At 56.6% G+C, this 19,201-nt stretch overlaps 7 protein-coding genes across 7 annotated transcripts; 5 read left to right on the forward strand and 2 right to left on the reverse strand.

The window, feature by feature from the left end:
* The first annotated feature begins 917 nt into the window (after window positions 1-917).
* N657DRAFT_329818 (uncharacterized protein) lies at window positions 918-5,009 on the forward strand. Its single transcript, XM_062786852.1, has 2 exons — window positions 918-1,296; window positions 1,446-5,009. The coding sequence occupies exons 1-2, from the start codon at window positions 1,196-1,198 to the stop codon at window positions 4,669-4,671; spliced, it is 3,327 nt and encodes a 1,108-aa protein (XP_062642494.1). The 5' UTR covers window positions 918-1,195; the 3' UTR covers window positions 4,672-5,009.
* A 929-nt stretch (window positions 5,010-5,938) lies between these two features.
* Window positions 5,939-6,994, forward strand: N657DRAFT_659464 (uncharacterized protein; the record flags this gene model as incomplete). Its single annotated transcript, XM_062794991.1, has 5 exons — window positions 5,939-6,107; window positions 6,182-6,431; window positions 6,560-6,638; window positions 6,730-6,783; window positions 6,905-6,994. The coding sequence occupies 5 exons, from the start codon at window positions 5,939-5,941 to the stop codon at window positions 6,992-6,994; spliced, it is 642 nt and encodes a 213-aa protein (XP_062642495.1).
* A 15-nt stretch (window positions 6,995-7,009) lies between these two features.
* On the reverse strand, window positions 7,010-7,342 carry N657DRAFT_637840 (uncharacterized protein; the record flags this gene model as incomplete). The annotated part of the gene is made up of 1 exon (XM_062791540.1): window positions 7,010-7,342. One exon carries the CDS (start codon window positions 7,340-7,342, stop codon window positions 7,010-7,012), a length of 333 nt encoding a protein of 110 aa, XP_062642496.1.
* Window positions 7,343-7,546: 204 nt separating this feature from the next.
* Window positions 7,547-10,073, reverse strand: N657DRAFT_329845 (uncharacterized protein). The gene is made up of 4 exons (XM_062786853.1): window positions 9,790-10,073; window positions 9,110-9,732; window positions 8,764-9,057; window positions 7,547-8,707 (listed from the first exon to the last, which is right to left on the reverse strand). The coding sequence occupies exons 1-4, from the start codon at window positions 9,836-9,838 to the stop codon at window positions 7,751-7,753; spliced, it is 1,923 nt and encodes a 640-aa protein (XP_062642497.1). The 5' UTR covers window positions 9,839-10,073; the 3' UTR covers window positions 7,547-7,750.
* Window positions 10,074-12,199: 2,126 nt separating this feature from the next.
* On the forward strand, window positions 12,200-14,328 carry N657DRAFT_637842 (uncharacterized protein; the record flags this gene model as incomplete). Its single annotated transcript, XM_062791541.1, has 7 exons — window positions 12,200-12,320; window positions 12,387-12,415; window positions 12,532-12,779; window positions 12,825-13,002; window positions 13,189-13,563; window positions 13,759-13,968; window positions 14,005-14,328. 7 exons carry the CDS (start codon window positions 12,200-12,202, stop codon window positions 14,326-14,328), a joined length of 1,485 nt encoding a protein of 494 aa, XP_062642498.1.
* A 1,151-nt stretch (window positions 14,329-15,479) lies between these two features.
* On the forward strand, window positions 15,480-16,838 carry N657DRAFT_659466 (uncharacterized protein; the record flags this gene model as incomplete). The annotated part of the gene is made up of 1 exon (XM_062794992.1): window positions 15,480-16,838. One exon carries the CDS (start codon window positions 15,480-15,482, stop codon window positions 16,836-16,838), a length of 1,359 nt encoding a protein of 452 aa, XP_062642499.1.
* A 382-nt stretch (window positions 16,839-17,220) lies between these two features.
* Window positions 17,221-18,783, forward strand: N657DRAFT_330091 (uncharacterized protein). Its single transcript, XM_062786855.1, has one exon. The coding sequence runs from the start codon at window positions 17,604-17,606 to the stop codon at window positions 18,504-18,506; it is 903 nt and encodes a 300-aa protein (XP_062642500.1). The 5' UTR covers window positions 17,221-17,603; the 3' UTR covers window positions 18,507-18,783.
* The last annotated feature ends 418 nt before the right edge of the window (window positions 18,784-19,201 follow it).

Here is a 19,201-nt window from a genome sequence, read left to right on the forward strand (position 1 = left end):
ACCCCGCTATCTCCTCAGCTCTGAACTTTGCCAGATGGGTTGAGCCGACAGTTGGACTTGAAGGAACGGTTGCTGACAAAAGAAAATCATGATGAAGACGAGTCGCTTCGGGTGTGAAGAGGGAAGCACCTTATAAATCGTCTGCGGCCCCCATTGGTGCTTTGCACAGGCAGACAGCCCAACATCCTGCAGCCCCGGCCAAAATAGGCGTGTTGGTCAGATCTCGCAGGACACGGCAATCCGTCGCAGCATCGTGGGATGACCATGCGAGAGACACACGGGAGTAGTTGCGCCCTGCCGTTGTGCGCTGTCGAGATTCAGATGTGGAAGAACCAGCGAAGTCAAGGACCTGAAAGCCGAAAGTGCTGTGTCTGGCTGGAGCCATGGGCGATGCCCTGGGCAGCATTGATCTCGGCCAAGCAGAAATTCCGGGAGGAAGCTTTTCGAGTTGCATGCATGGGATGATACCCGTTCCGTCTGATTACTGGAGTTGAAACTATTGGGCCTTGTTTCGCTTGGGCAGTCCAACCGTTCTGAGGCATCGCGCCTCGCATTCTTAGCGATGCTGCCCGTTCCTCCCGCCCGCTCTCCCCCCAATTTTGATCCATCTTCTTCCCCCCTCTGCTCTCGCATTTTCATCCATCGAGCGAGAGAGACTGCCCGAGGAGTTTTAGCTTCATCGCCACCGCTCTGGTGTGCAACGGTATACCCCTCGTTTCAGTCTTGGAAGCTGGAGCTTTGATTCGAATTCCAACCAACCGGCAACGCTTCGAAAACCGCACCAAAACTTGCAACAGGCTTCGATTGCTGATCCTCGCCCGCAGTTCACCCGATTCAACCGACCTCTTTACGGCTACTGCACTCCGTTCCTAGGCCGGCAAAACAAGATGACTTACTCCAAGGCTCTTCACCTTTTGTCCGCATTATGACCATGCTGTGCCTCTGTTGATCGCCACGATCGAAACCCTGACGCTCTGGGAAGCAACGTCCGCTCACACTGCAGCGCCAAGCTGACAGTCGACGCCCATCATCGCCATCATCACCCACCAGGTTGCTGAGGTTCCTGGTCTTCTCCCTCTCGATTTACGTTCCAGCGCGGCCGTCTCTCGTCATCAAGGACTCGGACTTACCACACCGAGTCCGCCCCAGTGCCACGCCTCGGCTCACCATGGTCTTGCTATGAGGAGCCGCCGACATGACCACCCCTATCCACGGAGCCCTGCCGCCGCCCAAGCAAATTCGCTTTGTGAATAACCAAGGCCAGCCCCCGTCCAAGCGACGGAGGATCAATGCAGCGTACGTTGCCCCTCTTTCTCTTGTACCCTGGTGTTGCTGTCACAGACCCCGCCCCACCTCTGTGCTCTCACCGCCGGTGGTGGGTCTGGGTCCGGGTGACGAGCGCGTGGCGGGCATCTCAACCGAATGGAACTCTAAGAGCGCCCTAGGTGCTTGACATGCCGTAAGAGGAAAACCAGATGTGCAGGCGAGAAGCCGGATTGCTCGACCTGCAAGAAGAATGGGCATGTCTGTCTGGGGTACACAGACATCGTGGAGAGGAGGCGGGACGACCGGCGAGATGCCGCCTTCCTCATACTCAAGACCGAACCTGCCGAGCCGCATACCCTGAGCAATGGCACCTTGGACGATTGTTTGGAGGACGACGATGAGCTGGAACACCGCCGTTGGGGAAGCAAGCCTGCGCCTCTGCCCGCGGGCTTCGTCGAGGACGTCGTGTCCGGGAGCGATTCGCGTTCCAGCACCACAGTTACACCAGGTCGCCCCTCGGAAGCCAGCGATGATTGGAATCAGGATACCAAGTCGCAGGGCTCAACTAACGCAACCAGGCGTTCCAATGCGCCGAGGAATGTCTCCTACTCGGAGGACAGCCGCAGTTCAAACAACCGCTCACCCGTCCATCTCGAACGGCACCGGGTGCCCTACTTCCGGTATTTCGGGCCAACCGCCATAGTTCCAGGTTTCAAGCAGATGGTGGTGGCTGTGTACCGAGACAGCAGGCGAAAGAGCCGAAGTAACTCCTTCTCGACAGCCTCTCCAGGGTCACTGTTGAGCCACGGTAATTCCCGCAGCAACACCTCGCACCACGAAACTGCCTTGGAGACGCTCGAGGATCTGCCCGTGTACGACGTGAACAGCTCAGGCCCGGTCCATCCCTTGATTGTCGAATTAGTCGAAACCTTTTTTACCTATCTCGGCTCCAACTACCATTTTCTGCGCAAGGGTCGCTTCCTAAGCATGCTAAAGGAGAAGAGGATCGAACCCATCCTGGTCGACGCTGTGTGTGCCCTCGCTGCCCGCTTCTCCGACCGCCCCGTCTTCAGGAATCAGCACGACGGGAAAATGAAGCGGTCCGAATACGGCCATGTGTTTGCGCGGCGGGCAAAGTCTGCCATCGTCGACACTTTCCCTTGTCCCTCGGTTGCTGCTGTTCAGGCCTGCCTGCTGATAGCCTACGAGGGATTTGGCGCCGACCAGGACAGTGCCCTATGGATGTACCTCGGCATTGCCATCAGGATGGCCGTGGATCTCGGTCTCCAGAAGATGGAGGGTGTCAAGTACCAGGGGGAGCGCGACCCCTGGTACACTCGATATTGGAGCCGCAAAAGCACGGATGAAGACGGCCCTGACAGCAAGGATAACGACGAAGAGGCCCTGAGCCGGGACGAGCAGAAGGAGGTCGAACAGGAACGCATCGATACGTTCTGGGCCATCTTCGTCCTGGACCGCGTCATCTCTTCGGGCACCGGTCGGCCTGTCACCTTCCGAGACGACGATTATGAACTGTCGCTCCCGCCGCAGGCCTTTGACCCCCTAACCAAATGCCCTGCTCCGTTTCCTCCTTTTATTGAACTCATCCACCTGTACGGCCGTGCCTCTGACGTCCTCAACAATATCCGCAATGCCAACGACCTCACCGAGGAGAAGATGAACCAGCTTAAGATTATGGAAAGAGACCTGACGGCCATCTACCAGAAGCAGCACAGCCGCCTCCACTTCAACGCCGTCAATTTCCAGGAACAAGTGAGCGCGAACCAAGGCACCACCTTCATTCTGCTGCATTTCTGGTTCCATGCGCTGGTCATCATCCTTCATCAGCCCACGCTCCTCACTCCGTTCCATAGCCTGAGGCCGGCACAACTGTTGGCGAACAGCCCTGAGCTAGGGAACAGCCGCGAGCTGTCCATGTCCAGCGCGAAGACAATTGCCGATATCCTTGCCTTTGCCGAGCTCATTGACCCCAAGAGCTTGATTGGCAACCCATTCACCTCGCAGCCCATCTACATCGCTGCTTGCGCCTTCTTGATGGAGTCGGTTGCCAACACCTCACAACCTCCGTCCCCCAAGGCTTCGCCAACCCCCGATGTCAAACCGGCTGATCACTTCAAGTCGCATGTTGGCAGATATAACTCAAACCACGACCCGCGACCCGTGAAGCATTCCTTGCTTGCATCCGCTGCCAACCAGAACTACCAACGCTGTTACAAGTCTCTCGAGCAACTGGAGCAGTACTGGGGCGGCGTGCGCTATATACTTCACGCCTTGGATCAAAAGTCAAAGGGCATCTGGGACTGCGAGACATTTACCACCGAGGAATACGAGGCGATGATGCTGGCACGGCGAGGTCCCCTGAGTCGGTTGTCTAGGTTCGAGCATCCCTCCTCGCCCAACGTTCCGCCTATTGCATACTCGCTTACCGGCACCACCAATTCTCCCAACTCCAACCTCACCGTCCTCTTTCAAGGCAGCGTCTCAGCGCAGCCTGGGGCGCCCACCGCTTCCACGACGTCGCTGCCGCCGCATCCACAGCTGTCGTCTGCCCCAACCTCTGCACCCACTCCGCCGGGCAATATGGTCTACGACCCTATTCGACAGAGCCTCCCCCAAACGCCCTCTCCCTTCCCGCCCGGATACGTACGACCCAACTTCTCGGCCGTGCGCTTCGAGCCCCATCCGTCCAAAGCCCACCGGCTCTCCCAGTCGCCTGCGATGAGCAAGTCGATGATGAAATACGAGTCGCGGTCCCCGGGCGACATGGATCAAAGCCCGCACCACGACACCAAGTCGCACCTCTACGGCATGTCGCGATCCAACCACGGCCCGCTCCATCACTCCTACAGTTACCCCGCACAGCAGAACCACTCCCCGTACGGCTCGGTAAACCACGACCGCTCCTCCTCCAGCACGCCAATCGACTCCGGCGTGGGCCAGCAGCATCATCACTCCTCCCACAACAACCAAAGCCATATCCATGCCCACGATCACCACCGGGACAGCGACATGGAGCACCACCTCCACCAACAACAACATCACAATCATCACCACCAGCATCACACCCAGAATGAGAACAACAGCAATAACAATCCTGACGACGGAGGAGACTACGAAGGAGAGGCAGGAGCGGACTTTGCTCAGAGCGGACTCGTCTCGGGCTCGTATTCGTACATGGCAACGGCCGGCCTGCCGATCAACTCGAATCCGATCAACAACGACACAATCACGTTCAACAGCCAGGAGGTCAACTTTGACATGCTCGGCCTGCACAGCGAGATGATGCCGCCTTGGTTGGAGATTTTGCCCGGAGACGTGCTGGGGGAGTTGTTTGAGGGCGGGATGGTCGGGGTTGGGGTTGGGGCTGGGGAGCATATGGGGTAGGGGATGTAGGACGGGAGTTTTCTCTTGGTCTGTGGTTGGTCTATGGGCAGGGAAGAGAGTGGGACGGAGGGTAGGTGGGTGGTTTGTTTGGTTGGGCGCTTGGGCAGGGCCCGGGTCGTGTGATCGATGAATGGGTTTTGGGCATGGGTGTGACTGGGGTGGGTAAGGTTGGATGTGAGATGAGTTTGATGATGTGCCGGGTGGTGGATTGCAATATGGTGGTATTTTGCGGCGTTGTTTACGTTACGTTACGTTTTGGTGTCCGTTTGTCGACGTGTTTCGTGTTTACTCTGCCTTTCCCCATCTGACGTCTCCTGATCTATCTACCTGACGTTGATATCACCACACACTCTCCTCAGGACTACCAAAATGGGGATGATCGGGATTGAACAGTTGAGAGGGACTCAAATGACTACGGACAGAGTGGTGGATATCTCGTGAGCTTTAAGTGTTAACAGTCGAGGCTTTTCGTGCCCAGGTTGAGATAAGCAGTGGGATTGACTGGATATCTGGTGGGCCTGTTTTCCTCTCGGATTCTGTTCTCAGCTGCTGTGATCACTTTCATACCACGCATCACACGCCCGGTAGGCCCACAGTGACTTTCACGTTATTCTATTTCTCTTATTTTTTTTTTTTTGGTTTATTTTTTATTACCTGGCGCACGGGAAGGAATGGATGGAGAATGGAAAGGAACAGGACCAAGAAAAGGCAGGGCAAATTCAAGAAGGGCGACGGGGAAGAAGGACGGTTTGCTGTCATTCATCAGGGCTACTTTTATCATACTCGTCAGTCCTGATACATGTTTTCTTGCGGTGGAGTCCGTGGTGCTTTTTTAGCGAGCGAGCGAGCGAGTTCTGTGAGGTTCAATGTGATATCATGCTTCGGTGTGGGATACATTTCTTGCATGACTCGGGCTTCAGATTGCGTGCCATACTTCACCGAGGAAAAGAGGACGCCATAGCCCACATGACTTTCTGTAGGATCCCGCTGTAGGGCGACTGAGGAGATGATATCTAAGGTATGTTCAGAGTGTTGTGGATGGTTGTGTCAGGGGGGGAGTGCGAGTACGGTAGACAATTCGCAGCAAAAGCGGGGATGAGAGCCGTCGACTGCACAGCAGCGAAGAGTGCACAGCTCGAAATTCTTCGATCAAATTAAATCATCCTCAGCTGAAGGCCAGAGAGCGCCGAACGAGAAGTCCACTCTCTGAGAGATTTGAATGCGAATCCCAACCCAGCCCGAACTCTCCTCTCCACGCGGCGCGAAAATGCCACTCCAGGAATCCTTCAGCCTCGAGTCCGCCAATTATTTCAAACACAAACTCACTCGCGACAAGGATAGCCAAGCAGTGTTCTGGATGTCCAGCTTTGGCGAAAGCGTTGCTCGCTACAGGAATGCGGGCGTCACATATGGCCTCGGGTCGTGGGGATACACTGGTCAGGCCCTTTGCTACTGGGAATGCCCCTCCAGTGATTTTCCTGTCGTTACCGTTGGGGCATCGCTAGAATAGTCCTGCGAACCGCCTCTTCGGACGAGGCGGATGCGCTCTGGCCGATGGCGATGGAGAAGCTGAAGCGCTGGGCCACACGGTACTTTGTTCACTATACCCGTTTCATTGACGGCAAGCCGGATCCGTCAGCCAACGAAGATATCGCGAGCCGCTTTGCCCTGGATGTTCTGGACGATGTATACACGGTGGCGGAGATCCAGGCGCTGAACCTCCCCCGTGACCTCTCACAGGCAAGCCAGGAGGACATCAGGTCGCTCACGCGCTTTTTTGATGCCTGGGCTGAAGGTATTCTTAGCAATACCATGGGTGGTGTTGGCATCGGTTGCGGTGTTCGTAATGATCATGATGAGATCGTGTTTGACGCGGTGACAACCCGAGGTTATGCGACTTCCTGGTTATTGAAGGGACACTTCGCTCTCTTGCCAGACTCCTCGATGAGACGCCGCCATTGGATATAGTACCATAGGCCGAAAGATTAGTAGGTTTTCCCCCTCGGTACTACGATCTTACCTACCTCAGGCACTAAGCATCTCACTCGCATCATCTAGGCTCGTACCGCACTCTATGGCCATGCCTACGTTTGGCTGGTCGACTCACAGGCTGTTAGATCCTTGCCGGCTTCGAGGATATCCGGGCGTCTGATGCGGGCGGCTGCTGAGAGAACTCTGCCACAATGGCTGGCTGAAACTGGAAGCTTCTTTATTAGCCGATGCCTGATTCGAGAGGCTCACGAGGTTGAACTATGAATGCTGGTTTTCTTGCTCGCCGCAAGAGCGAGCTGGGGTCGGGAACTGGTGGTTTCGGCCTTCTTAGACGTGGACCAGCACTCTATTTAATTTGATCTCGGTCAAGGCGGCCTTTGGACGGCTCGGGCAGTACGAGCCCGGGATGTGCTCCAACGTGGCCCTTGACCGCACCGCGGTATCCCGGGGATTCGCGCTCGCCGACCACGCCCGTCGACACCTTGAGCCACGCCAGTGCGGACGGGACGAACTCGTAGAGCCACACATCGCGGCTCTGTTGCGCCTCGAACGCGCGGTCCTGACAGTCCTCAGTTTTCGGGCAGTACTGGGTGTAATCGTTGAACCAGCCAACAGGCTTGTCCCGAGCATGTAAATCGAGGGCCGATCGATGACTCCGACGGCCCACGAGTAGGCGCATCCCGACGAGGACGTTGCGCCCACGCAATCAGCGAAGTCTGGATTGTTGGGAAAGAGGCCGATGGTAATCGGAGACGGCGCTTTGGGAATGGCTGGAAGTTGGGCGACTTAATCTGGATCATACAGACAGCTGCTGCAGTCCCAACTGCTGTATCTCTCTAGCTATCCACCAGGTCACACAGAGGGTGTAAGCAGTAAACACTTGGAGCACGAAGGTCAAACTTCAGAGTCTGTTTATATACATGACACTAGGTCCGAAATATGTACAAATGTAATAGCAACGCAACCTTCCCGCCGGCCTCCATTAAGGCTCCAGTTGCAACGAGAGAACGTCCCATGACCCTTTACACATCTATACATCATAAATCAACGATCATTATCCGATTTCCCACTATCTCCCTCCTACCCCTTACAGCTGCGCCTGCGTCTTTCCAAGCTTCTTGGAACAAAACGCCCCAAAGTACGCATTCAGTGCATCGACCGTGGCGCTCCCCTCCTGCAGTGCCACCACGACACCAACGTACCCGTCCGGCCGGACGACCACCACGCCGCCTTTCTCCTCGTCCAATCCCATCTTGGCGTGCGCGCACGCTTTAGCCTCTGGCACGCGGCGGTCCCACCGGTCGTCGGCGTACACGTGGTCCCTGTACCGGGCCAGCAGCGGGGGCAGGTCGCGCGAGATCTCGATCTCGGGGCGGCGCGCGGCAAACACGGTGCAGATGGTGAAGAAGAGCGAGTGCGGGTTATGGCGCTCATGGTGGCTGACGCGGTCGATGTCCGGGCGGGTGTAGGCGGTGTAAAACGAATCCTTCTTGGCCATGTTGGTCGCGAGGTCGCGCAGGGCCTGGGCGGTGGTGGTTGGTTTGCCGGCGAAGACAAAGATGCGGAATGAGCCGTTCAGGGGGATTTCCTGCTCGAGGTGGACGACGTTGGCGTCGACGACGCGAGTGACATCGGCGTTGATGAGCAGGCGGCCCGGAACGAGCTTGGTGGAGTTGGGGTGCACGACGTGCGACTGGGCCGGGTGGGAGGGGGACCAGTTGAGGGCGTTGGCCTTGTAGGCGACGCCGTAGCCGCTGGTGAACTCGCAGGATTCCTTGAAGGTCTTGATGAACTCGTTCTCTTCGTGGTCGCTGTTGGCCTGGGCTGAGGCAGCGGCGACTTCGTTCGCGGCGGGCGGCCGCTGGGAGAAGAGCTTGGCGTACTTGTTGTCGAAGGCCAGCAGCGTCTCGGCGACGTCCTTGCGCTCAGGCTCGTACGTCTTAAGGATCTCGCGGTTGGCGAAGCCGGCCTCAACGGCGTGGATTTTCCACGCAAGGTTGAGCGCATCCAGGAACGCCGTGTTCATCCCCTGGCCGGCCTTGGGCTGTTGTATCTGGAGTTAGCTCGGCTCTAGCTTAGTGCTGATGTCGTGAAACTCACGCTGTGGGTGTGACAGGCATCACCGCCGAGGAAGACGCGGTGGTCCAGAGTGTATCTGTCAGAGATACCCTGGCCAATGGGATAGACAGAGTACCATTCCACCCTCTCCCACTCGATCGAGTAGGGCTGCAGGATTCGTTTGGCGGAGGCCTGGACTTCCTCCGCGGTCGCTGTTTTCCGTGGGTTGAAGTCGGGGTCGGTAGAGGAGGCGATCTGGATATAGAGACGGACCATGTTGTTCTCGCGCGGAATAACCATGATAGAGCCGTGCTCGGAGTGGATTGTGCATTTCATCTAGATGCGCATAAGAAGGGGGACCGCTGTTTGCAGATTGGATTCGACATACCTTGATATCGGGAAAGTCTGTCTTGACGACGCCGTCCATGACACCCCACACGTAGGCAATGGGGTCTTTGTGCTTGATGCCGATCTTGAGCTGGTCACGGATAAATGACCGCGCACCCTCGCCGCCAAACAGGTACTTCGCCTTGATGGTCTCCTTGGCGGTGCCATCGACATGCTCCAGATCAACCGTGACCGGGTAATCGGGATTCTCCTTCTCGTTGGACGTGAAGGCTTTGATGGTCCACGGCCTCTGGACCTTGACGCCGTTCTTCTCGAGGTCGGCGATAAAGACGCGCTCGATCAGGCCCTGATGAAGGAGGGTGGTAAAGGGGTATCTGGCGTCGATGAAGCTGGGGCAGCTGGCCCAGGTGCCGGTCCTGACAATGCCCTTGCCGGCCTTTGGCGGGTCCCAGAAGGCCACTTCATAGACACGAGCGGGCTTGTGAGCCATGATGGCCGACTTGAGGCCCATGTTCCGGAGCAAGTCGAGCGAACGGGGCTGGATACCGTCAGCCCGGCCAGTCGGAGTGGGCTCCGCCCTGTTGTCGATGTGCTTGATCTTGTAACCCCATCTCGCCAGGCAGGTCGACAGCATCAAGCCGACGGGGCCGGCGCCAACAATGACTGCGAGTTCCGTCAGTGAACTGTATTGAGGATAAAGTTAGGGAGTTCTCGGCTGACCAATGTCATAGTGGCTGGGGCTCAGGTGTCTATCAGCTGAGCCAACCATGATTTCCTGTTTGGGTATCTCAGAAACGGAAATGTGCAAAGAAGAACGGGAACGACAGGAGCACTGGGTATCTCAAAGGAAAAGCGAAAAGGTTGAATGAGGTGGTGGAACGGAGACATTCAGATTCAACAACATCTGGGAGTCACGGGCACAATATTTGAAAGCCGAGAAGCCAGAGCCCCAGGTACCTTGCGAGATCCGCGTTGAGATCCCGAACGTCGGGCTAGAGCTACGGAGAGAGCATATCTGGTGGCTTGTGGAACTAGATGGAGTTGGCGTACCCAACAGCACGGCAAGGAGTTCGGGAAAATGCAGCGTCTGATTCGGGCTGATGAAAGAGCGAGCGAGAGGCGAAGACTAATAAGGTACTCGTTGACACGGCGCGCAAGAATTCGCAAGAACCTGGAACGCGGCTCAAGGGAAGCAAGGGTTCAAGGCAATGCAACATTGCGGCCTCGCATTCACAAACGGTCAAAATCCATTGTGGGGTTGACAGCGCCACCAATCTGTGACGTTTGTTTCCAGAACTTTTTGCTGGTGATGGGCTCGGGTTGGAGCTGGCATGTCGGGCATGTGGGATGAGGATTGAGGAGGGGGATCATCGGGACTTTGGCACGGGACTTCATCGGTGGGGCCGTTGTGGGGCTTGGTGATCGGGAAGCAGAAACGGGCAGGCACGCTGCGGGTTCTTGGAGACAGCGTTCCACAGCAACCTCCAACGGCGCCGTAGTTTTTGTCGCTATTGGGCCTGCGTTGCGTCTTGTCTGCGTCACAGTTCAGTGTCCTGTAGCGCAGCCGTACCCGCTAGCCGGCGCACTCATCTGAGGGGTGAAGAGGACCGCCCGGCAACTCCCTTCATCCTTTCCATTGCCTACTCTACCGTATTGTACACTTATCTGCATGGGCCGGCTCGGGTCCCGGCCTTGATAAGAGCCGCATTTGGCGGGAGGGACTCCGTAACGGCGAGCGGCTTGGAATTCGGGAAACATTCCAAGTTCCACATGGTTGTCCAACGACCGGTCTTGGCACGCGTTTGACATGGAGCAGCACTTCTAGCGCGCTATCCATGGATTGGGAATGCCCAATCTAGCACAAGTCCAGTGAGGTGAGACAACTTTCAGTTCGACAATCGCCTCCTGATCTTATGATGCTGCCGTATCACAATTTTCCGGTGCCGAATTCACCTTTTTGGCTCGCTCGAACCAGTGGACCTTGCGAGGATGGTCAACCCATGGCGGGTTGGGAGGACGGAAGATACCCGACGGCGAATTTGGCCTAGCTGGCGCGTTGGCTCTCGATCGGTCAACGATGGCTAAAGCGACGGGATGCTCGAAGGGTCGTCGTCCATGGGCCCGGTGAGACACGCCTCCTGCTGCGAGATGGAGTTGCAAGGCCGAGGTCAGAATTTGAGTGCATTCGGCTCAAAAGATGACGCCACCGTTACCGTCGTGAGTTTGTAGGAAAGGGTTGCTTCATCGACCAAGGAAACATCGGACAGTCGGGATCCAATAGCAACGGCATCCGGCCATCGACGTGTTGGCCGTCCCTCCAGACCACGGTTTATGGGTGCAGCTAGATACGGCCCCCAATGGAGCTGGCCCTCCTTTCGAGCGTTGTATGTCCTGGCCTTGGGCGGGGGCCAACCCTCCCGGCGGCAAGATTCGACATCTTTGACATCGGTGTGCGCAAAGCCGGGAGGCATACCTGCCGTTCCTTCTCCTTGCTCAGCATAGGTTCCAGATGCTGTGGAAACCCACTTCCGCTACTATCACTCCGCTGGGTCAATTCTTTGATTTCAAAAATATCGGCAGAATACTCTTCTTGGTTTCGGAGGTGAAGTATGCTCTGGACGGGCACAGAACGATGCAGACTTCTCAAACAGTTGCTCCTTTGGCCCCTCTCATACTGTGTGGGAAGGCTTAAGAATGGAACCGGGGCAAATATGGTCAGTATGGGAGTGTCGAGCACCGAGAAAGGGGGTGCAGGAACCCATCCCTCGCAATCCCATCTTTGGGTGGACCCGCGTTGTTTGAAAAGACTCTGACGTGAGCTCGCACGATTTTCTGCTTGTGCCAGACACGATCGACTTCATCATTTTTACTTATTCCGAAAGACCGCCTTGGACGACCCTCTCTGAATGCGCCGCAGCCGAGCGACAAAGCCGTGTTGTGCTGAAAAGACCCGGTTACTTCTTTGCTCTTGCATCGAGAAAACCGCCGATTCTTGTTCCGTTTTCCTCAAGCGTCCAGCGGGGACGACGACAGTATGGACCACGACCCTCGCGAGTCAATCCTGTCTATTGGATCTATCCATGAGATAGGCCTCGCGAGGCAGCTGACATTCTCCTCGGTTAGGGCAGAGATGGTGACGATCGGAAGGCCTTCATCAGAGACTACCTTGCAGCAGCTGGCTCTTTTGCGATATGAACCCAGCCAGGACGTCGGTGCGGATGACGGTCGGGAGCAGGTCGTTTATGGCGTGGGTAAGTTCTCCGCTTACGAATCTCGGGTCGTTTGTTGAGCCTCCTTTCTAAGAATCGGGTAACTAGATGGCTCGCAACAAACGGGATCCGAGAAGGTCGCCAGACAGGGTTCGCGTAGACGAGCTGTTGGACCGCGGGTGCTGTTCGTGGCCGATGAGGACGAGTGGTCGACTTTTGCAAACCCAGACCGTTTACATGAATGGCCCGACAGTTTCACGCACTGGCATATCATCTGACTCGGTCGCACCAGAGTCCTGAAGACAACAACACCGCGAGCCCGGAAAATATGGGCACCTCGCACCAAATTAGTCACCAAGACTCAGAATTCCGCGGCAAGTTCATCCCTCTTTTCAAATCCTTCAAAGAGCAGTCGACACCACCTCCCCGCCGGCAGGAGCCCCGCATTGTTTACCTCCCGCTTAGCTTGACTGACTCGCAGATGGATCGACTGGCATCTGTGTAAGTATCCGTCAACATTCTGATGGGTTCCGCTAACGGTTCCAGGCTGTCCTCCGAGAGCGACAACGAGCCGCGTCCTCGAGGCAGGGCCAGGATTGATGACCAGAAAGCCGACACAATGAGCAAAACCGGCGAGGACCATCCGGCACCGAGGATGCGGTCCCGGTCGCCCGCAAAGACATACCAGTCTACTATTGCCCCTCTCGCGCGCTCTCGTTCCCCAGTGAAATTCAACCTTAGCAAGACCCCCGAGAGCCAGCGCACTCTTCAAGGCTTCCAAGGCAACACCTCGAGCTCTACGCCTAGCAAATTACACGAGACTCGCTTCGAAGGCGACACCCCTACTGCATACGGGACTCCGAGTCGTAGCGGTCGCGCACCCAAATAGCCTGACACTGACCTCGCCCAGGCTCACGCTCACATGGCGGCCCCGCGTGTTGGCAAACAGCCTGCGGTTATCGTCCACAATCCTTCCGAGCGAACGCCCTCTCCCGTCCGTCAGCCCAGTCAGTATCCCATGGTGGACGATTCGTCGTTCTATTACTTGCGAGACTCGGCTGGAGAGCGCTGCCCTTCCCGTATCGGCCCTCTCCATATTCACAGGGACAACGAACCCAAGCATCTCAGCATTCTTCAAGAGTACATCGATCAGAGGAGTTCGGTGCGGGACTCGGACAGGGCATTACTGGAGCTTAATCATCAGGGCACTCAGGATGAAGCCTCCAGCGGCGCAGAGCTTGCCTACACTCCGCTGGCGCCCTTTCTTTCCAAGGATGTCCCGTCCGTAAGAAAGGCATCCAAGGCATTGATCGGCGAAGGTGGATGGCTCGAGAACACCACCAAGCGTGATCAGGCAGCATCCCCTACCCGAGCTGGCGGGCTCCTCGGCAACTTGGTATAGAAGGCCAAGGAGATGGCAAGTCAAGTCACCTTGCTCCCTTCCCTTCTCTGCACCTCACTGACTAACACCTCCTCGCAGATCGAAGGCAACCAAGACAATTGTTCCCAGCGCAAGTCGCGCGAATCTGACAAGAGCCGGCCGCCCTCGCGCCAGCTGGCCATTTCGCTTAGCCCGGGCGAGCAGAGCCTTCTCTACTGCGAGCTCGAGTTCATCCTCACGACGGCGATCAACGACTACATCACGGCGAAGTTCGCCGCGGGGCGGTTTGAGGCCGATTGGCTGAAGGAGGTGGCCGAGGACTGGTAGCGCAAAGGCCGGCTCAAGGTGGTCGGGTTCCGCTACGACATGGAGACACAGTTCGACCTCGTGCGCATGCACGTCAACGACTTCAAGTTTTACTTGCGTGTTGCTGCGTCGACGGCCATTTTGGGGGTTATCGATACGGCAAAGGCTAATGCTCGTGTTCTGCGTGTCAGGACCTTCTGCCAGCCTGATACTGTTATTGCGAAGCAGTTGCTCGCTGCCCAGGGCTTGTTCAATATCCTCGGCTGTCCAGAGGACCAGCAGATCAAGTTGGCGGAGATCATTGCGTTCTTCAAGGCGGTTATTGAGAGGCAGCGCATCCAGGCGCTGCAGGGGCAACAGTAGCAGGGTGAGGTTGTTGCTTCATCTTCGGCAGCGGTTGTGTCGGCGACGTCGCCGGTGCGGAATAGCAGGAGCCCCGCTCGCCAGGGCGATGGTTTGTGGGGGACGACTGCTGCTGCTGCTGCCGTCAACACTACTGGCCAATTGAAGAGGAGCAAGTCGCATGGAGCTGGAATGATGGATCCGGCTGTGTATGAGTCGTAAGGTGAGGAAACTCCTGATATGCGGCGGGCTTTGTTTGGGTTATCTGTTGAATGGTACAGTTGCTGATACGGGGAGAGGGCTAGGACTGGCAAAGCCTCCTGGAATCTTTGGCTGAGCATCATGCTGGGAGTTCACAGCCGCTTTTCTCTTACATTAGGCTACGGCGTCCCGGCGGTATGGCATGGTATGGGGTGCAGCATACCCCTTTGGTTGTCTGGCTGGGATGGGCGTTACACATACCAGAGGGACTGGGAATTTTATCTGTGGAGTTTGGCAGGTGACGGATAGCTGTTGTTCGGCGTGTAGGGTTACACTTTGATGTTGGCTTTTCTGACAAATCATTCACGGAGCATCTAAGAGTTTCTCAGGGTGTGGGTTGTGTGCTAGGCAACAGTTAGGGAGCAGCATGACCGCGTTTCCTGCGATGCTGGGTCAGGAGATATGGACATTACTCCTGTTTCTAATTCTCGCAACAGGTATGGAGTTACTGGTGAGTTTTCCTGGTTCTGTTCACAGTAGCTTCTGAGTCCTCATCCACTGTGACAGGAGAGATGGTTGTCTTCAGAAGCAAGCTCAGCAGGGTACTTGGGGGCTTTCGTAGGAGGGGCCGTGCGCAGCAATGCTAAGAGCCCTCAGTTAGTCCGTACATTATATAACCCTAACCAAATCCTGTGCCCTTGGAAGCAAATTGGCTTGGCATTTTCAGGACTGATCTTCAAGCTCCCAATTGCAGCTTCCAAGTTGCACCACTTTGGAATCGGGGCAATGGCGGCAAACCCGCCGGACCGACCCAGCCCTCAGCAGCTTTCCACCCCTGATGTGTAACTTGAACTCGGCGCAGCCATGACCGCCATCAGCTCTCAACTGTCGAACGACGCGCGTGCCGAGCTCAGCGGAGCGTGGACCTCGAGCTTTCGGAGCGCCAAAACCAGGTGACAGCAACAGCAACCATGTCGCCGGCGTCACTCCTATTCCTCATCGTCTATAATTTCCTCTACTACTTCCTCTACCTGGTCCTCTTCGCCTTCATCATCGTCACACCCATCGATCTGATTCATCAAGCCGCACGGAGCCGCCGAAACTACGACATCCTCATCGTAATCGTCATCTACGTCGCAACGGTCCTTGTTGTCGCTTTTATCTACGCCACCCGCCTCTACATCAGCCGCTCCGTGCTTGCCTCCATACCGAAACCATGGGTCCCCGTCGAGAAGGGCGATGTGCCGCCTGACGTGCGCCAGATGATCGTCGAGGGCCTGAGCAGGAGCGCCGCTATTGCATATGAGGCCCGCCCGAGGGTACCAGTTGTGCTTCTCGTGCAAGAGCCTGGGGTTGGCGAGAATGGCAACAGCCGAGAATCGTCTAGGTCAGGCCTCCCCGGCCTATCGTTGACGGGATCCAAGCAGATCACCGGAACCGAGGAGGCCAAGGCGGTCCAAATTTCACAACAAAGGCCCGTATGGGGCGAGATCGAGCACCCAGGTTGGGCGTCGCCTCTGTCGCACGACCTGCCCAACCTGCAGTACGACACAGTGGTCTCGGAAGTGCCATACCTAATAGAGGCGAAGGCCATCACCCTAGCGCCGCCGGACCCGGAATCCCACGCCGAACCGCCGACGCTGGATCTAGATGCGGTCGCTCTTCTTCAGAGGCCAGAGTCCACGGGGTTGCGCGAATACCTAATGTATCTCACCGAGCTGGCGGTCCTTGCACCACTGCCTACAACGGGCGAATTTCTCGCGAAGTACGAAGCAGCGCGCTTTTCGGGCCGGCCGCTGTCCAACGAGCAGTTCCGCAGCCTGATGCACCTGTTTGCGCAAATCCTGCAGAACATGCATCCGCTCAGTCCTGCGGCGCTGGCGCGGTACGAAGACGATGGCTCGTCAGACGCCGCACCCTCGGAGAGCGACATCGATAACGACGCCCCCCGCGGCACCAGCCCGTCAAGCGCGGGCACGACTCACGAATTGCCCTTGCATGGCGGCATCGACGCCAGCGACTTGGCGCGAAGCCACAGTTCGAGCACGGCAAGTTCCGGGCACCTGCGGCCTAAGCTCGGCATGCGCACCTCGTCGGCTAATACGCGGATGTTCCGCACCGCGCCGACGACGCCCAAGAGCAGGCATACTGGCTTCTCGAGGGCGTCGAGTTCAGAGAGCTTTGCGCATACCAGAGACCCGTACCCGGCCGGTCAGTCATCAAGCTCAAGCTTACGATTCGCTAGCGGTGGCTCGGTCATTCGGCTTGCTGGCAGCGAGGATGCGACGGGTCTTCCTTATGTCCTAACGCATTCATCGAGCGGTGATTGATAGGGTCGCCTAATATGTAGATTCTTATACTCCCATACTACCAAGCGCTCCGTCCATACCCCTAGAAGGTATTCCAGTTGGTTGGATCTTCATTCTACGACTTAGAAAGCCCGCCCCATCCAGTGCATATCGTTGATGCCAAGTCGAACCTTAAGGCCAGATGGGGCAGGAGATGAGCACTTCCGCTTGGCCGGTGACATCATCGCCACCCCACCGTCTCATCGATGTGTTCATTCCATCTCAACCCATCCATGTGGTCTACGGAAGCGCAGACGGGACACGATCGGATCGTCGTACAAATTACCCTGATTCCGGCCCTCAGACCTTTGACTTGTCTTCTCACCGAGGACGTGACTGTCTCCTTCACCGACAACTGGTGGAGTTATGCTTCAGTTCAAACCTGACCCTCTTGATTCATCATCTGATATATTACCTACGACCCGTCATTGAGGCGAGGAGTAGCGGTACACGACATCCTCAGCGCCACACCAAAACCACTGTTCTCTCCAACCGCATTGTATCGCCCTTTGGGCGAGGCAATTGCTTCAATAGCAGCTTCGCCCTCTGTATCCTCGCCAGGACTCCAGTCCGCCCAGCAGGCGTCGGCAGTTCCGGGCACCAAGCTCAGCCTCATTTCCAGGAGCACAAAACTTTTGGTATCACAGCAACCGTGACTGCTAAAGCCTTATTGCTGTCACCATCATCACCCGTTCACTCATCACTCGACTTTCCAGCAATCTTGTACCGACGATACAGGCGATCAGCATGCCCCATTTCCGCTCCGACTCAGATTCATCAGACTACTCCCCGCGCCGTCACCGCTCCCCAAGACGACGCTCACCCACACCAGGTTCTCGCCGCATCCGCGACCTCTCTCCGGTCAACAACGACCACCACTATCACCCGCGCCTCCAATTCGAGTCCCATACCCCTTTCTACCCCGTGGCATCAGGCGCTAACGGCCCCGGGCCCCGCACCCGCCGTCCGCACTCCACCGGCACTCCTTCAACAGACACCTTTGCCACGACGACCACCAGCACCCTGAGTCCAGAAGAGGCAACCACCATGTCTCCTGCCAGAAAACGAACCCGCTCCCGAAGCCGGTATACCCCTTCCACCTCCTCCATCTCCTCCAGCGACGATGATGACGACGAGCACCGTGATACCGAGGGGAGGTATCTCCACCCCGGGGAACACGGCGAGAAAAATCCGCACCCTAGATCCAAATCCCGTTCCCCGCTCGACAAAGCCCGCTCGCTGCTGTCCTCAAACCTCACAACCTCGACCTCGGGACTGGGTGTTGGTGTTTTGGGCGCTATAGTAGGCGGGCTTGCGGCGAGCGAGGCCGCTCATCATCACTCCCATGCGCATGACCATAAAAGACGGGGCGGATATGGTGATGACTATGAGAGGGCCAAGCACCTGCACTTGATCTCTACCGTTGTGGGTGCGGCGGTGGGCGGGTTAGGGGCGAATGCCATTGAGAAGAAGATTGAAGCTCGCGGGAGGGATAAGTCGAGTTTGGGGAGGGAAGGTGGGGTTGGTGGTGATGATAGGGAGAGGGAGAGGGAGAGGCAGAGAGAGAAGGAGGCTGTGAGGTATAGGGATGATGTTGGTGGAGGTGGTGGTGGTGGGAGGAGAAGGAGTGGGGAGTGGAAGAGGTATTAATCTGGATACGCTTGGCCTTTGCTTGGGCTGGGGTTGGATGTCTGACTGTTGAGTATAACATGTGATAACGGCGACTTTCTGGATTGGAAAGCGTTGGTTATGTTGAGCGTGTGTCGGATGCGACAACGATCGAAGGTTACGATTTAATGACTGTGTTATCAGCGGTCTGCGTGGACGGGATGGAACACTGGAGAAGAATACATACATACCTACTGAGAGGATTGGATTCTTTTTGTACTAGCCCTCCTTTAACTTCGCTGTTTCCCCCACCCCTCCCCGTCCTTCCAACCCAACTCGCCCTCCAGTCCAGTGCTACATATAGCAGGTCCACCTCTTAAACCATCACCCGCCCCAGTTGCCGCAGCGGTATACTAGGGTGCAAGCGGGTGAACTCACTGCTGCGTGGTGGCTCGAGCTCAAATCCATCTCGAAGCAAAACCCTTGGGGATTCGTAGCCGCCCACCCCTCAGTTGTATGGTAACTAGGGTTGGACGGTGAGCTTTCTGTATTTTTGCTTCTCATCTATATCTGCATACTCCTCTGTTTTTCCTGTATGAGGTCGATGCAAGACCACTTGAGCGCATACACGCCCAGTTTGTGGCGATGACAGCGATCACTTGGTGGCGGCCATTACACAGGCATCTCCTCGGTTGATATCGCGCGCTCGTGGGAACGAACCGTGACACAAAAGAAAT

Source organism: Parathielavia appendiculata (assembly GCF_033297405.1).
Source record: "Parathielavia appendiculata strain CBS 731.68 unplaced genomic scaffold N657scaffold_39, whole genome shotgun sequence".
NCBI lineage: Eukaryota > Fungi > Ascomycota > Sordariomycetes > Sordariales > Chaetomiaceae > Parathielavia > Parathielavia appendiculata.

Bases quoted from the DNA above. Each gene is read 5' to 3' on its own strand.
- N657DRAFT_329818 (XM_062786852.1), top strand. From the start codon at position 1,196: ATGACCACCCCTATCCACGGAGCCCTGCCGCCGCCCAAGCAAATTCGC. The intron at 1,297-1,445 runs GTACGTTGCCCC...AGAGCGCCCTAG, and splicing joins CGACGGAGGATCAATGCAGC to GTGCTTGACATGCCGTAAGA.
- N657DRAFT_329845 (XM_062786853.1), bottom strand. From the start codon at position 9,838: ATGGTTGGCTCAGCTGATAGACACCTGAGCCCCAGCCACTATGACATT. The intron at 9,058-9,109 runs GTATGTCGAATC...ATGCGCATCTAG, and splicing joins CAGACTTTCCCGATATCAAG to ATGAAATGCACAATCCACTC. The intron at 8,708-8,763 runs GTGAGTTTCACG...CAGATACAACAG, and splicing joins ATGCCTGTCACACCCACAGC to CCCAAGGCCGGCCAGGGGAT.
- N657DRAFT_330091 (XM_062786855.1), top strand. From the start codon at position 17,604: ATGCCCCATTTCCGCTCCGACTCAGATTCATCAGACTACTCCCCGCGC.